The sequence below is a fragment of the Caenorhabditis briggsae genome (assembly GCF_000004555.2).
Source record: "Caenorhabditis briggsae complete genome, chrII, whole genome shotgun sequence".
Lineage (NCBI taxonomy): Eukaryota > Metazoa > Nematoda > Chromadorea > Rhabditida > Rhabditidae > Caenorhabditis > Caenorhabditis briggsae.
In genome coordinates this window covers 14,933,897-14,948,871 of record NC_013486.2, presented here as the reverse complement: position 1 = coordinate 14,948,871, position 14,975 = coordinate 14,933,897, and the positions used below count along the sequence as shown (strand labels likewise).

Sequence of the window (14,975 nt, the reverse complement as noted above, 5' to 3'; positions counted from 1 at the left end):
GAGAGAGTGAAATTTCTGACGTTTTGAGCCCCATATTGCCTATATTTGGTCTGTTTTGATTTCCGACCGTTTCGACCAAAACCGACGGTCGAAATTGAAAATTGTCAAAACATAGGCAATATGGTTCAACGTGTCAGAAATGTAATGAATATTTCTAAAATTATAATTTGCACTTTTTTTAAAACCGTCTTCTGCCGATTTTGGCCAGTTATGGTTTTTGGCGCCAAAATCCAAAAAACCAAATTTCGAAAAAATTTAATTTTCTATAAAAATTAGCAAACTCCCTTGAAACTATTATATTTCATTTTCAATGTCTCCGTAAAATTTCCGACATTTTGAGCTCCATATTGCCTATATTTGGTTCATTCTGATTTTCGACCGTTTTGACTGTGGTCGAAAATCAAAAGAGGCCAGTAGGTTCTGCCCCGGAGGGGCATAACTATTACATTTGAGTTTCTCATGAAATTTCCGTCATTTTGAACCCCATATTGCCTATATTTGGTTTACTTTGATTTTCGGCCGTTTCGACCGCGGTCGCAATAAAAAATTGACCAAATTTAGGTATTATGGAGCTCAAAACGTCAGGAATTTGATGAATACTCTGAAAATAGTGATTTCCAGTATTTCTTAGAGGCTAGGAGGACGAAAATCAATAGGACAGCACATTTGGTATGTCTGCGTCTTTTTTCCAATACTCTCTAGGGCTCTGCGGTGAGAGAGTATTGGAAAAGAGACGCAGACAATATGCGCTGTTCTATTGATTTTCGTCTTTTTGGCCATCCCCGTCCTCCTCTTCTCAATCAACCATCCCAAACACCATCTCGAATGGTTATCTCCTCCCTCTAAATCGAATATATCGATTTTTTGGGAATTTTCCAAAATTTCGATTAGGCTACGACCGCCTTCTGCATGGCGGTGTAGCCGATATTCTATTTTTGATTTTTTCTGGATATTCCTATTTATTTAATTGGCTTCTTCAAATCCCTAAAGGATTCTGGACCAGCTAAAAAGTGAGTTTATATTTTTTAATTGAAAATGAGTTATTTTTAAGCCGAGAACTGCCAAAATATCCAAATTCTAAATTATGTCAAAAATGGTCAAAATCTGTTTAACCCTATGTTTTAGCTGATTTTAAAGTGCATTTTTAGATTTCTCATGAAATTTCTGATATTTTGAGCCCAAACTCGACTAACTTTGGTTGATTTTTAAATTTGACCAAACCGACCGCGACGAGCCTCGCGGTCAAAAACGAAGTTGACCGAATTCGGTCGTGTTGGAGTTCAAAATGATGGAAACTTTTGGAGAAACGTGAAAATGTGCTCAAAGTTTCGTTTTAAAAACCAATTTTAGTCAAAATCGGCCTGAATCAGTTTCGACCGCCGTCGGCGGTCGAAACTCAAAATTGACCAAATATAGTCGATATGAGGCTCAAATAATCAGAAATGAAATGAAGACTTTGGTAATAATAATTTTCGCATACTTTTCACACAATTTCGGCCGGATTTTGGCATAAATGGTTTTTGGCGCCAAAGTTTGAAAATTCGAGAAAACTTTAGAATTTTCTCGAAAATTGATCAAGCTGTCCTGAAATTATCATTTTTTAGGTTCTCATGAAATTTCAGCCATTTTGAGCACCATAATGCCTATATTCGGTTTATTTTGATTTTCGACCATTTCGACCGCGGTCGAAAACCAAAGTTGACCAAATATGTGCAATATTGTGCTCAAAATGACGGAAAGTTTATGCAACATTCGAAAAACATATTTTCGAAATTCTTAAATTGAGCTTTTTTAAGTTTTCGCTGTCAACCGTAAACCAGACAACGAGACAGTTGCATCTTTGCTTGGAGAACTTGAATGTTGAACAAAAAACGAGTAAGTTCTTCCAACCGACTCGTACAAAATCACACATAAAATCATTTTCAGGTCAGACAAAGATTTAGGAATCGAATCGCTGGAGAACTTCCAAATGTTCGTTCTGAAGAAGAAGCAAAACCAATTTTAACGATTCCGAGCTGCTCCACCGTCTTCAATAGCTCAATTGACGTCAACAATCAACATTCAACCAACTGTAAAATGCCTGCCAAGGATGATTTCGCCCATTCATTCGAACTGGCTCCAATTAAGCCAAGAGGAGAGGCGTTCAACTTTGTAAATATACTATACTTTTTTTTACACTTCGAAATTTAAAATGTGACAAAAAAGGTCAATATTGGGCTTTCTGATTGAAAATCTTGAAAAGTCTATTTAGCCTCAGATTTCTCACTAAATTTCCAACATTTTGAGCCCCATATCGACAATATTTGGCTAATTTTGATTTTCGACCGCTTCGACCACGGACGTGCGGTCGAAAATTAAACTAGTCCAAATATAGGCAATATGGGGCTCAAAATAATTGAAATTTTATGAGAAATTCAAAAATAGCAATTTCCACTGTTTTCAGCCCAGTTTCGCCGGAAGTTCGGCATTTACGGTTTTTGGCGCCAAAAATCCAGAATTCAAAAAAATCGTAAATTTTTTCCAAAAAAAGATCCAATTGCCTGAAATTATTATTTTCAAGTTTCCCATGAATTTTCTGATGTTTTGAGCCTCATCTTGCCTATAGCTGGTCAACTTCCATTTTCGACCGTTTCGCCCACGGTCGAAAATCAAAAGAGGCCAGTAGGTTCAGCCCCGGAGGGGCATAACTATTACATTTGAGTTTCTCATGAAATTTCCGCCATTTTGAACCCCATATTGCCTATATTTGGTTTACTTTGATTTTCGGCCGTTTCGACCGCGGTCGCAATACAAAATTGACCAAATTTAGGTATTATGGGGCTCAAAACGTCAGGAATTTGATGAATACTGTGAAAATAGTGATTTCCACTAGTTTTTCCATCTTGCCTATAGCTGGGCAACTTCCATTTTCGACCGTTTCGCCCACGGTCGAAAATCAAAGGAGACGTAAGCTGACTGGTATTGCCTATATATTTCGTCAAATTTTCAGGAACTTTCGAGAGACGAGATTCGATCACGGAATGCAGGTTTCCGAGCTGTAATTGTGGAGAAGTGGATGGCCAGTCTTGTGGAACATCGTCGTGTCCTTGTGTACACGTGTTCAAGAACGGACGGCACTTCTGAGAATGCGCCATGGCATGATCGCCAAACTGGGGAAAGACCAAGGTGGGTGAAAAAACGCGCTTATCAATTTCATTATCAATTTATCAATCATTTTTCAGGAGGAGTATCGCGACGTCATCGACGAATACAGGCTCAATGAACATCTGGATTCTTCAAATGCATTCTTTTCAATATTTAATAAACAATTTTATGGAACTTTTTCAAAACTCAAATTGGCCCAAAACTATCATTTTTGAGGTCCACACAAAAATACAAAAATTTTAACCTCAAAAAGAATTGAACTTTTGACCTTGTGGACCTTTTTAATGCCAAAACCCACTGAGCCATTTGGCACACTTTTTTGAAAATTGTAGTTTATAGGGGGTTTTGGACCGTTTTAGGGCTAAAAAATAGAGTTTTAAACAGAATTGTCAAAACATGCAGTTTTCCAGACGATTTTTTGATTTTTTTTGTGATTTTTTTGTGTTAGGTGGTCAGCCACCACACGCCCCAGCTGTCACACCTGGTTCTTCACTCCCGGCCATAAAAAGTATGTTGGAAAAAGTAAAAAGTGTTCTCTAATGCTGCGTGGCGGGCAACCAGGTGTCCCAGCTGGGCCAAAAGAGAGAGAGAGTATTGAAAAGGAAGAGACGCAACGTAAAATGCCCCTCCGATCCCCCTAGCCTCATTCAATCACCCCAACACCATCTCGGATGGTTGTCTCACCGCCCTAGAATAGAATATATCGATTTTTTGGAAATTTTACATATAAAATTCCCAAAATTTCGATTAGGCTACGATTGCCTTGTGCATGGCGGTCCAGCCGATATTCTATTTTGTATTTTTCCTGAAATTCTCTGTATTTATTTTATTGGATTCTATAAATCCTAAATGGATTCTCGACCAGAAGGAAAATGTGAGTTTTTCTAGTTTTTTTTAAATGAGAAATGTGTTAGTTTTAATCCTAAATTGCTTTTAAATAAGCGCTAAAAGTGGTCAATGTTGAATTTCTAGCGTTTTTAGACTAGTAAAAGCTATTGAGAAACAGATTTTTCGCTGATTTTTAAGAAAATTTTCAAAATTCTCATGAAATCTCCGACATTTTGAAACTCGATTATTTTTGGTTGATTTTCAATTTTCGACTGGCCGACCGCGACGCTCCTATCACGTGTCGCGGTCGAAAATCAAAGGTGATCAAATATAGTCATAATTAGACTAAAAATGACGGAAATTTTATGAGAAACTCGGAAATGATACTTTCAGACAGTTTGGTCTTTTTTTGAGAAAGATTTGTGGTTCCCATGTGGATTTTTCGAAAGGAGACTTGGTCCCAGAAGTCATCGTCAAGACAAATGGAACATGGAGCGCATCACCAATTTCCGAGGACGATGTTGGAGATTACATCCTGAACGTTAGTTGAATCTTTAATATAGTTTAAAACAAAACAATTTATTGTCTATTCAAAATAATCGCGCGGTTGAACGAGTAAAAAAAACGTGTAGAGAATCTCCAAACCTGTAGAGGCGCTGTAGAGACGCAGACATTTTTACTCTTTCACCCGCGCGATTATTTTGAATAGACAATATTCATTTTTTCAGTACCGCCCACGACCACATAATACGTCCAGCGCTATTCTTCTCCACGTGATCAAAAACGAAACTAACTGGAGTTCCAGACCGGAGCTGCAAAAGATATTGTTTAAAATTTCATATTTAATAAACAATTTTATGGAACTTTTTCAAAATTCAAATTGGCCCAAAACTATCATTTTTGAGGTCCACACAAAAATACAAAAGTTTTAACCCCGGAAAGAATTGAACTTTTCACCTTGTGGACCTTTTTGATGCCAAAACCCACTGAGCCATTTTTCACACTTTTTTGAAAATTGCCATTTTTAGTGGTTTTGGACCGTTTTAGGGCTAAAAAATAGAGTTTGCCGTTGTTTTCACACTCAGAATTGTTGAAAAATGCAGTTTTTCAGTTGATTTTTGGTTTTTTGGGATGTTTTTGTGTTAGGTCGTCAACCACCACACGCCCCAGCTGTGACACCTGGTTCTCCAAACCTCGGCCTTGGAGAGTATTGAAAAAAATGTTTTTCAATACTCTCTAAGACCATGTGGCGGGGAGCCAGGTGTCCCAGCTGGGCCAAAAGAGAGAGAGAGTATTGAAAAGCAAGAGACGCAACGTAAAATGCCCCTCCGATCCCCCTAGCCTCATTCAATCACCCCAACACCATCTCGGATGGTTGTCTCACCGCCCTAGAATAGAATATATCGATTTTTTGGAAATTTTACATATAAAATTCCCAAAATTTCGATTAGGCTACGACTGTCTTGTGCATGGCGGTCTAGCCGATATTCTATTTTGTATTTTTCCTGAAATTCTCTTTATTTAATCTATTGGATTCTATAAATCCTAAATGGATTTTGGACCAGAAGAGAAAGTAAGTTTTTCTAGTTTTTTTACTGACAAAAATGGGTTACTTTAAGCCTAAAATATCCAAAAATTCCAAATCAAGAATGGTCAAAATCTGCTTAGACTTATATTTTTGCAGATTTTCAAGTAGATTTTCTGAATTCCTTTAAAAATTCCCTTGTTTTGAGCCTAAACTCGATCGTTTTTGGTTGACTTTCAATTTTCGACCGGCTGACCGCGCGGTCGAAAATCAGAGGTGACCAAAATAGGTCGTGTTAGGGCTCAAAACGTGGCAAATTTCATGACAAACTCAAAAAAAGAATTTCAAGCAGTTTGGTAATTTTTTGCGAAAAATTTGTTAACAAATTAAATTTTGGTTTTTTGGCGCCAGGAACCACGAGTGCCCAAATTTGGTAAAATTAGATTAAAACAGTGAGTATTATAATTTTCGAAGTCTCTATCAAATTTCTGAAGTTTTGAACCCCATATCGACCACATTTGGTGTAGTTTGATTTTCGACCACGCGGCAGCGGTCGACACGGTCGAAAATCAAAATCGACCAAATATAGGCAATATGGGGTTCAAAACGTCAGAAATTTCAAGACAAACTCAAAAATAGTAGTTTCAGAGCAGTTTAATTATTAATAGAGTTTTTATTTGAAGAATTTTCTCTTTTTTTCAGGTTTTTATGTTAGAAATCATTGTCCACAATCATCAATGAGACGTGAACAGCCGCTTTTCTTTATGCTGAAGATTGATGGAAACTCTCAAGAGCCAAAAACGCGGTGTTGCAATCCAAATGAAAGAAATTGGTCAGTCAAATCAAAAATTGCCAAAAAGACCAAATTTTAAAAAAACCAAATTTTTTTCAGAAACAGGCAAAACTGTATTGTGAACATATTTTTCTGAATTTGCCCTGAAAGTTCCGTCATTTTGAGCCCCATATTACCTATATTCGGTTTGTTCTGATTTTCAACCATTTCGACCGCCGCCAGCGGTCGAAAATCGAAATTGACCAACTTTAGGCAATATGGGGCTCAAAATGTCGCAAATTTTATGAGAAATATAAAAATAAGTGTTTTAACTTATAAAAAATGAGTGATTTCCAGATGGCCACGAAAATCACCTCGCAACGAAGTTGGACACTACCACTGCAAGTCCATCGCCATGGCTCCCAATTGTCTTCCCATCGACAAACACTGTGAAGTCAGCAGGTAACAAAATTAACTAATAAAAAAACACATTTTTCTTATAGAAACCACAGTCATCCCAATCGCAAGAGCCGAAGTTGAAAAGAGCGTCCAGGGATCTGCCAACACCTATCTTATCCCTCGTTGGAGCGAGTGTCGCATTCATGCTTATTATCTTCGTCGGAGCGTTTTTCTACTGCCGTCATTGAAACGGAAAATGCATTTTTCTTCTTTTCAAATAATCCCCCCTATTTTCCCCTTCAATGCTATCCTGTGACTCCTTCCCTTCCTTTTTTTGCACTTGAATTCCCCCTCAAAACTCTAAAAACCCGAAAAATATTATTTTTTCATTCTTTTCCTGTTCGACCTTTTTTTTGTTTATTTCTTCTCCTCACTCTCCAAATACCTCAAAATTAAATTACTGTACAACTAAATAAAATCACCATCCGTTACAAGAAGGTATTCCATAATGGTATCCACTGGAGAAATCTTGACAAACCAGACAAAGTTCTTTGTTTTCCATGAAGTGAAGGATGCTGAAAAAATGAAAAAAATAGAACGGAAAGAAAAGGAAAAAAGAGGAAAAAGAGCAGGCTAGAAAGCTAGAATGGTTTCTAAATGATACTGAAACTCGGAATTTTTAAATAAACAAAATTGACTGATCAAAGTCTACTATTCTTCCATAAATTCAGATTATATAAAGTACACAGTCAACATTATTTCCATACGGAAAGTTTCCGCCCAGCGTGTACCCGAAGAAAGTCTGCTAGAAATAACACATGGCGATTGACAGAGAAAACGAAAGGGAAGAGGTGACAATCATTGGACAGAAAGTGAACTGTGATCATGTTCTCCTGTCTCTTGCCCCACACGTGTTTCTTATCGGTCCAGCGAACCAAACATCGATATGGGATAATAATCGGGTGCAGGAGGACTGTGTGTTCGTTTTTGTCTTATCTAGATCCAGAAGATATAAGAAAAGATATTAGAAAGACCAAGTCCAAAAATGGACTACGTTGTAGAGTTTTTTATTAATATTTTTCCGGATTTCTTGCACTTAATACATTTCCGGAATAAAAATGTCGTACATTCAACAGATGAAAAGTCTTGCAAAACTATTTATTACAAATTCAGCAATCACATCTCATTTGCAACATTTTATTACCGTTAACACTCTAATAAAAAGGTCCTCTAACATTTAACTTTGAGCCAATTTACCTCGGTTCCTGTCAAAAATAAAATAACTGATAATTGTTTATCATAATAATAATAATGATAATTGTTTATCATAATAATAATAATAATAATAATAACTTCCTAGTTGACATATTTTTGATATCTTGCACATAAATTGAGATAATTGAGCTCAACGTTGACTGTATGGGTAGGTTTCTATTCGAGGAAATACGATAATTATATCCCGTAAAATAAATGATATACAGAAAACTACAAAATAATTATTCTTCTTCTGAATTCCTTTCCCCGAAAAACAGTTCCTTTGCGAAGCTGGTATATCCGATATTCTCAAAGAAGTCAGCTATCCAAACAGCTTGAACGGCTGAACGGCTTAATGTTTCTCGCACGCTGTTGTGATTTTCGTGAGACGCAACAACCTTGACAAGTGATTAATCAGCTCAAACTTGATCAAATAGTTTGAAACTATATCAGTTTAGAAATGAATAATTTAAATTTTAGCACTTCAAATTTGAGGCCAGTACAACGATTCAACCAAACTTTATGCTAGTACAAACTTTGGTCCGGGTAAATATGGACCACCCTTGAAGTATAACTTCCGGTTTTTGAAGATTCTAGCACGATTTCAGTTAACTGTCACACTCAGGATACAAAAAATTATAAAAGGTTTCATAAAAGAAAAGTTTGCAGGATGTGACTAACAATAAGTAAATGAACCTCCTTGTCCTAATTCATGGGAAACCCCTCCCTGGTTCTCCAAAATTAAAAACACTGATTGCTTAAAGTCCTGATACAGGATGGTTCATAAAAAGTTCAAACAGAAAATCTATTAAAATTTCTATTTAGTTGACGGTATTGTTGAAGCTGAAATCGTCCCTCGGCGTAGATTTTTTGGTCCAGCAATGACGGGAATGGTTGAAGAGTTTTGGATTGTCTTCTTGATGAAGGATAGCCTTTCGTTGAACATTACCATTACAAACCTTGAAAAAAAAGTTTTTTTAGAAGCCAGCAGAAATGTTCATTACTCACCCATCAGTAGAATGCAAGAGCTCCCAAATAAAAGTTCCACTGACATATCTCCATACACGATGATCACTCCAAGAACTCAATCTGAATGTGAAAGTAAGATCGATAAGATAAAGGGAGTCTTGGAGCATCGTTTGTAAGAAATGAATGGTGTTCTTCCTCATTCGCTTTTTGGTTTCCTTGTCCTGATTAGCATTTCTTTTCTGAAATAATTTTTGTTTTGGTAGACTGTGATAACTAGAAAATACCCTATAAAAATGGAGAATTTTGACAAAAGTGATTGTATTGAGAATTGACATGGCTATGAAAGTATAGAAAATAATGTCGAGAGCATCATCCACAAAATCGCACTGTTCAGAATCATCATAAGACCAAGCGAGGTTTTTTATAGAATAGAGAGCATGACACCCTTTATCTGAAAATATGAATTATTTTTTCGTTACTTGGATGTTTCCAATCTACTAGATTGAGGTATCCATTCTATAATTTTCTTGCCGATCCGATAGACATAAATAGCAATTAATACGATAGTTGTATGTAGGATAGAGAATATTTTGGAGTATTTCATAGGAAAAAATAAAGCACAGCATCTGTTAAGAGCAACTAACACAATTTGATACTCATTTCCAAGATACAAGGTGTTGGCGATATTGATGATCCAGGATTCGACAACTGGTGGGTATGGAGAATGTCCTCTGAAATATGTTTTAAAACTCAACAGGGATGATTTTTTTTGAGTAACGTACAAAAGAGTTTTGGGGAAAAATGTGATGACAAAGATTATTGTCAAAATGATAACGTTTGAAATTGCGCGACAGAAACAAATGAGATTGAAAGCAGTCTTTTCAGAATTTTCCTTGAGGTAAATGTACACAATAGAGGCATTATAAATGATCCCTAACACACCAATCTGAATGAACGAATTCAATATCTTGAGCACCAGCTGAAATTGCTTACCGTAATGATTAGCATAGCAACAACTAAATTCAAAGGATTGGTGTAATTGAACTCTTCTTCCATGATTTGGCTGAAAGAAGTATCTGAAAAAAGAATACGTGAAAACGGAAAAGTGCTTCTGAATTGGAAAGTGGAAGAACGAGAGGTCTATCCCATGGCATTCAAAAACTGTTTTTTCTGACGTGAAATCGTGTGAAAACCTAATTATCTGCCAGAAAAACTCATTGTCTTGAAGGAAAGAAACAATAAAATAAACTTGATTTCCTGATACTTACCGGTCTGAAGGAGTCAAGTGGAAACCAACCAGAAAAATGTGATATGCAAACGGAAGATACCCGGGAGAGTTGATAATTGGCTTAGAAGGTGATAAAATCAAACTATTTTCATGGATAGGCTCGAAAAAAAGAGAAAAAAATGTTGTTTACTGATTTGATAAAAACTCTGAGTAATCGTTGGTCATGAGGAGAATAAGATATCAGCCGGACATCGGCTGAAATTGGAGGTTGTGAAAAATGCCGTGCATAAATGGAATTTGAAGTAGAGATTTAGACAGAGTCCATTTAGGCAACATTTTTCGGTTTTATAGTTTGGTGGAATTTTTTTTTCATATAATTTTTTTTCTTTTCTAGTCCAGAAGAATGTTGAATCCCAATCACTTTGACACCTGGAAATGTTACTTCTGCAGTAGTACAGCTGCTGTAACTGAACTGTTTTTAGGAAAATAAACCAAATACCTTTCATATTTACCGTAAAAACTCAATTAGATAGCAACCCCTAATTGAATGCCAGCCTCTAATATAATGCCATTGCTGATTCAATATCACTGTGGTAAGAGTAAAGCAAGTTAATAACACAAAACACATGTTCTGTTGGTATAAAATATAAAAACCAAATGGTTGTCATCTTAACATAATAAAGTCTATTCAGAATAAGTTTTATCCAACAGTTGACAAGATAGTTGAAGCCATGTTTTGTCTTGCTGATTGAACGTTTGTGACAGAAGATGCTGGTTGAATTCGTTTCTTGAGAAAACTGAGACGCTCGTTAAACATCATCATTATGAATCTGAATTCAACTGACACTTTGAACCGGGTTTAAACAGAATTACCCATCAACAGAATGTATGCATTCCCAAACGAGCGTTCCACTTATAAACGTCCAGAAACGATGAGTGCTCAATCCGCTAAACGTTGAAATCATATTTTTTTCTAACCGGTTTTCTAATTACCTTAATTTAAAAGTGAATGTGAGATCGATCAAATATAATGAATCTTGGAGCATCGTTTGAAAAAACAGTATAATGTTTCTCTTCATTTTTCTCCTAGCTTCTTTGTCCATAATACTTCCGTTATTTCTCGTCTGAAAACTCATTAAAATGACGAATTTTTCTACTATGTGTTACCCAGTAAAATGTGATAATTTTTGTAAAAGTGGCAGCATTTATGGCGGTCATTATAATGAATGTATACAAAATCACTTCCAGAATATTGTCTTCAAATTTACAAAAGGTCTTTTGATCGTAAATCCATAAGAGAAGTTCATTGGAAAATGATGTGAAACAGTTATCAAGAGTTCGCGGAACCTGTTCATAGACGACTATGATCAATCGATACAGATAAATCAAAATCAGAATAACGAGAGTTGGTATGATACCACACAATAATTAGTAGTAGGTTGGGAGAAACAATGCACAGCATCTGTTTAGAGCTACGAGGATAACCTGGTATTCATTCCCTAAATATAATGTCAAACTAAGATGAATCAGCCCGGATTCCACAGCAGGTGGGAAAAGGGAAAATCCTCTGAAACCCAGAAACATATTGTATCTAGCTGGTGAAGTTTCTAATGAATTTTCGACAACTTACGCCATGAGTTGCGAAAAATACAAGCAAAAACGTTGCTGATAGTATAATAACATTGGAAACTGCTCGAAATACACAAATCAAATTGAAAGCAGTTCTCTCTGACTTTTCTTTGTAAAAAATCAGTGCAATGGACAAATTCGTTGTAACTCCAAAAACACCGAACTGAAGAAAGATTTTTTACAAATCTAGAATGATGAAACTTACTGTAAGGATAAGAGTAGCCGCCAATAAACTCAACTCATCGTTAAAAGCGCTAACTTCTACCAAAGATCCAACAGCAGAAGCATTGGAGGTCATTTTCTTAGTTCAAGGTAAAAATAACTGAGTTTTTGGAAAGTTAAAGTTTTCAGTTTAAAATTATATATTCCAGAATTCGTCATCGTTATTTAGAGTTAGAAAGATCATCTCATGTGCCAAGATTGATGTTTTGGTTTTGAAATAAAAGTGAGAACATGAAAGCTCAGCGATCAAACTATGATAAATTTGTGAAGCCTACAGTATACTATAGGCTGTTACCAAACGAAAATATAAGTGTTTGCAGTTTGCAGTTTGAAAGTGTAATTTTAAAAAATGCTTACATTTTAGGTTTGAAATTAAGAACTAGGAACTATTTCTTGATATTTAAAATCAAACTTTCAGAAACTATAGTTAAATTTTTTATAATCAACAAAACAAAAAAAAATGAAAGACTATGGTTGAGATCTTAACAGAAAAAAAATAATTTCAAAAATCAATTATCACCAAAGAACAGTTCCTTCGCAAAAGAGGTGAATCCAATATTCTCAAAGAAGTCAGCTATCCAAACAGCTTCTTTCGACTCACATGCCATTTTAGACATTGTTGTTCCCATCAGAATCAATCTTCCAAATCTAGAACGTTCCAAATTAATTTCATGTTTTGCTTCTAGTGACACATCCGCATCTGACAAAAAAAATCAAAAACAAATGTGAAAATAATAAATCAGAGTTACCTGGATTCAGAAAAGTGATAGCTTTAAATGCGGCAAACTCGTTGAAATTGATCTCCATCTCTCGAAACGGTTTCAGCACCAAATCCAACACTTGATATTTCTTTCGATTCAGACCGGCAGGCCTAAATAGAGGTTTCATTCCAGTAATGACAGTCGATAGAATAAGATCTCACCTTGTTGGCTCATGAGTTCGATCGTAATATGTACCATCTGGGAAGACTACTGTATCGAGGCCATGATCTGGGGAATTGTAAACTTGATTGAGGACTGGTATCACGATAGCAGCGTGGCGAACCAACTCTGCCTAAAAGAAGGAAATTGATATGATAGGGAAGAACCGCCCAGGTTACGGTAGCAATGAAGTTCACAAAATGATCGTTCAATCGTCCATTTCTTGATCAAATTATAGCAGCCGTAGAACCTGTATTAGAAGAGCCGGCTTTTCTATTGTTCCAATAGAAAAGCCGGTGGCCCTAATATTACAGGGGTCTCTTATTTTTGTAGTAATTTTCTCCAATATTTTTCGGCGAGAATTTCCATGAACGTTTGTTCAAAATTCATGAAAATCTATCAGCAGTTCCATTAAAATTCAGCAAGTTTTTTTTTCAGGAAAACATGTTACAACAAATTTCTGTGAAATTGCCAAATTTCTTAAATGTTTTTCATTGAAAACGTATTGAAACTTTTAATTTGAAACAAAACATTTTGAGCAAAAAGTCTCTTTTACTAGAGGTCTATTAAAGGGTACATTCTAATACAGGTTCTACAGTATTCTTTTTCGTGCCGTTTACAGTACTGAGAAATACCATTTTTGACAAAAGAAACTCTAATGAAGCTTTTATGTATCTCAACTGAATCTCTTGGCTTTTTTCTTAATTTTACAGTTGCCTTAAATAATTTTTTTAACAATTTCGATTATCCAAACTTAAAAAAACTCACTTTATCATGGTACGACATGTTCTGGAAAGTTTTGAATGTTTTTGCGTATTCGGTTAATACAAACCAATCTCTTTCGTGCCAGTAGTGGTAATCGTCTTGAGTTATAAACCGCAATTCCTTGTAAAAGTGACGAGAGCTCTGAAGGATTCTGGATCTAGAAGTTCTCATTGTTTAAGAACTTACCAAAGTTGCATGTTGATTCATGAAAATGGGATCATTCAGGAGAGATTTGGAGCAAAGAGCTTGTTTCAGACTCCGCTTTGGGAGATAGGCAGAGAGGCGAAGCTCGTTAGCTCTGAAATTTTTTTTTGTATGAAATTGAAACAATTTTTTAAAAACTTACGATTTCTCCTTGACTGCAAGTAGACTCAGCGTATTCTCGAAAGTTCGGACTGGTGAAATTTGTCTTTCTGGTGACCCATTGTTGAATTCATCACTATTTATACTATTTGCTGGCTGGAATTCTGGCTTCTTTGTTCGTTTTGTTCCGTCACTCATCGATATATTATAAAACTACGAAAATTACACTACTTCTGTGTTATTCTAAAAGAACACTGTTCTAAACAATCACATTTGAGTTTCTCATGAAATTTCCGTCATTTTGAACCCCATATTGCCTATATTTGGTTTACTTTGATTTTTGGCCGTTTCGACCACAGACGTGCGGTCGAAAATTAAACTAGTCCAAATATAGACGATATGGGGCTCAAAATAATTGAATATTTATGAAAAATTCAAAAATAGCAATTTCCACTGTTTTCAGCCCAGTTTCGGCGGAAATTCGGCATTTACGGTTTTTGGCGCCAAAAATCCAGAATTCAAAAAAATCTTAAACTTTATCAAAAAAAGATCCAACTTCCTGATATTATTATTTTCAAGTTTTCCATGAATTTTCTGATGTTTTGAGTCTCATCTTGCCTATAGCTGGTCAACTTCCATTTTCGACCGTTTCGCCCACGGTCGAAAATCAAAAGAGGCCAGTAGGTTCAGCCCCGGAGGGGCATAACTATTACATTTGAGTTTCTCATGAAATTTCCGTCATTTTGAACCCCATATTGCCTATATTTGGTTTACTTTGATTTTCGGCCGTTTCGACCGCGGTCGCAATACAAAATTGACCAAATTTAGGTATTATGGAGCTCAAAACGTCAGGAATTTGATGAATACTCTGAAAATAGTGATTTCCAGTATTTCTTAGAGGCTAGGAGCACGAAAATCAATAGGAGAGCACATTTGGTATGTCTGTGTCTCTTTTTCCAATACTCTATTTTTGGTGCCAAAAAGCATTTATGCCAAAATCCGGTCAAAATCTAGTTA

The 14,975-nt window shown here is 35.9% G+C and overlaps 5 protein-coding genes across 5 annotated transcripts in view; 2 read left to right on the top strand and 3 right to left on the bottom strand.

Moving 5' to 3' along the window:
- Positions 1 to 1,857: 1,857 nt before the first annotated feature.
- Positions 1,858 to 6,916, top strand: CBG21472 (the record flags this gene model as incomplete). Its single annotated transcript, XM_045243083.1, has 5 exons — positions 1,858 to 1,875; positions 1,927 to 2,151; positions 2,990 to 3,165; positions 6,627 to 6,723; positions 6,773 to 6,916. 5 exons carry the CDS (start codon positions 1,858 to 1,860, stop codon positions 6,914 to 6,916), a joined length of 660 nt encoding a protein of 219 aa, XP_045097314.1.
- Positions 6,917 to 8,739: 1,823 nt separating this feature from the next.
- Positions 8,740 to 9,947, bottom strand: Cbr-srx-90 (the record flags this gene model as incomplete). Its single annotated transcript, XM_002648975.1, has 6 exons — positions 8,740 to 8,881; positions 8,931 to 9,130; positions 9,176 to 9,342; positions 9,390 to 9,622; positions 9,674 to 9,837; positions 9,885 to 9,947. The coding sequence occupies 6 exons, from the start codon at positions 9,945 to 9,947 to the stop codon at positions 8,740 to 8,742; spliced, it is 969 nt and encodes a 322-aa protein (XP_002649021.1).
- Positions 9,948 to 10,819: 872 nt separating this feature from the next.
- On the bottom strand, positions 10,820 to 12,046 carry CBG21468 (the record flags this gene model as incomplete). The annotated part of the gene is made up of 5 exons (XM_045243082.1): positions 10,820 to 10,949; positions 10,993 to 11,067; positions 11,113 to 11,243; positions 11,750 to 11,911; positions 11,954 to 12,046. 5 exons carry the CDS (start codon positions 12,044 to 12,046, stop codon positions 10,820 to 10,822), a joined length of 591 nt encoding a protein of 196 aa, XP_045097313.1.
- A 433-nt stretch (positions 12,047 to 12,479) lies between these two features.
- CBG21467 lies at positions 12,480 to 14,156 on the bottom strand (the record flags this gene model as incomplete). Its single annotated transcript, XM_045243081.1, has 6 exons — positions 12,480 to 12,670; positions 12,720 to 12,841; positions 12,893 to 13,023; positions 13,659 to 13,796; positions 13,842 to 13,953; positions 14,002 to 14,156. 6 exons carry the CDS (start codon positions 14,154 to 14,156, stop codon positions 12,480 to 12,482), a joined length of 849 nt encoding a protein of 282 aa, XP_045097312.1.
- Positions 14,157 to 14,896: 740 nt separating this feature from the next.
- Positions 14,897 to 14,975, top strand: part of CBG21466 — a gene marked incomplete at both ends in the record, with an annotated part of 2,474 nt that continues 2,395 nt past the window's right edge. Inside the window, one exon of the mRNA XM_002648972.1 lies at positions 14,897 to 14,971. Within this exon, the coding sequence (XP_002649018.1) occupies positions 14,897 to 14,971 (75 nt within the window). The remainder of the gene's footprint in view (positions 14,972 to 14,975) is intronic.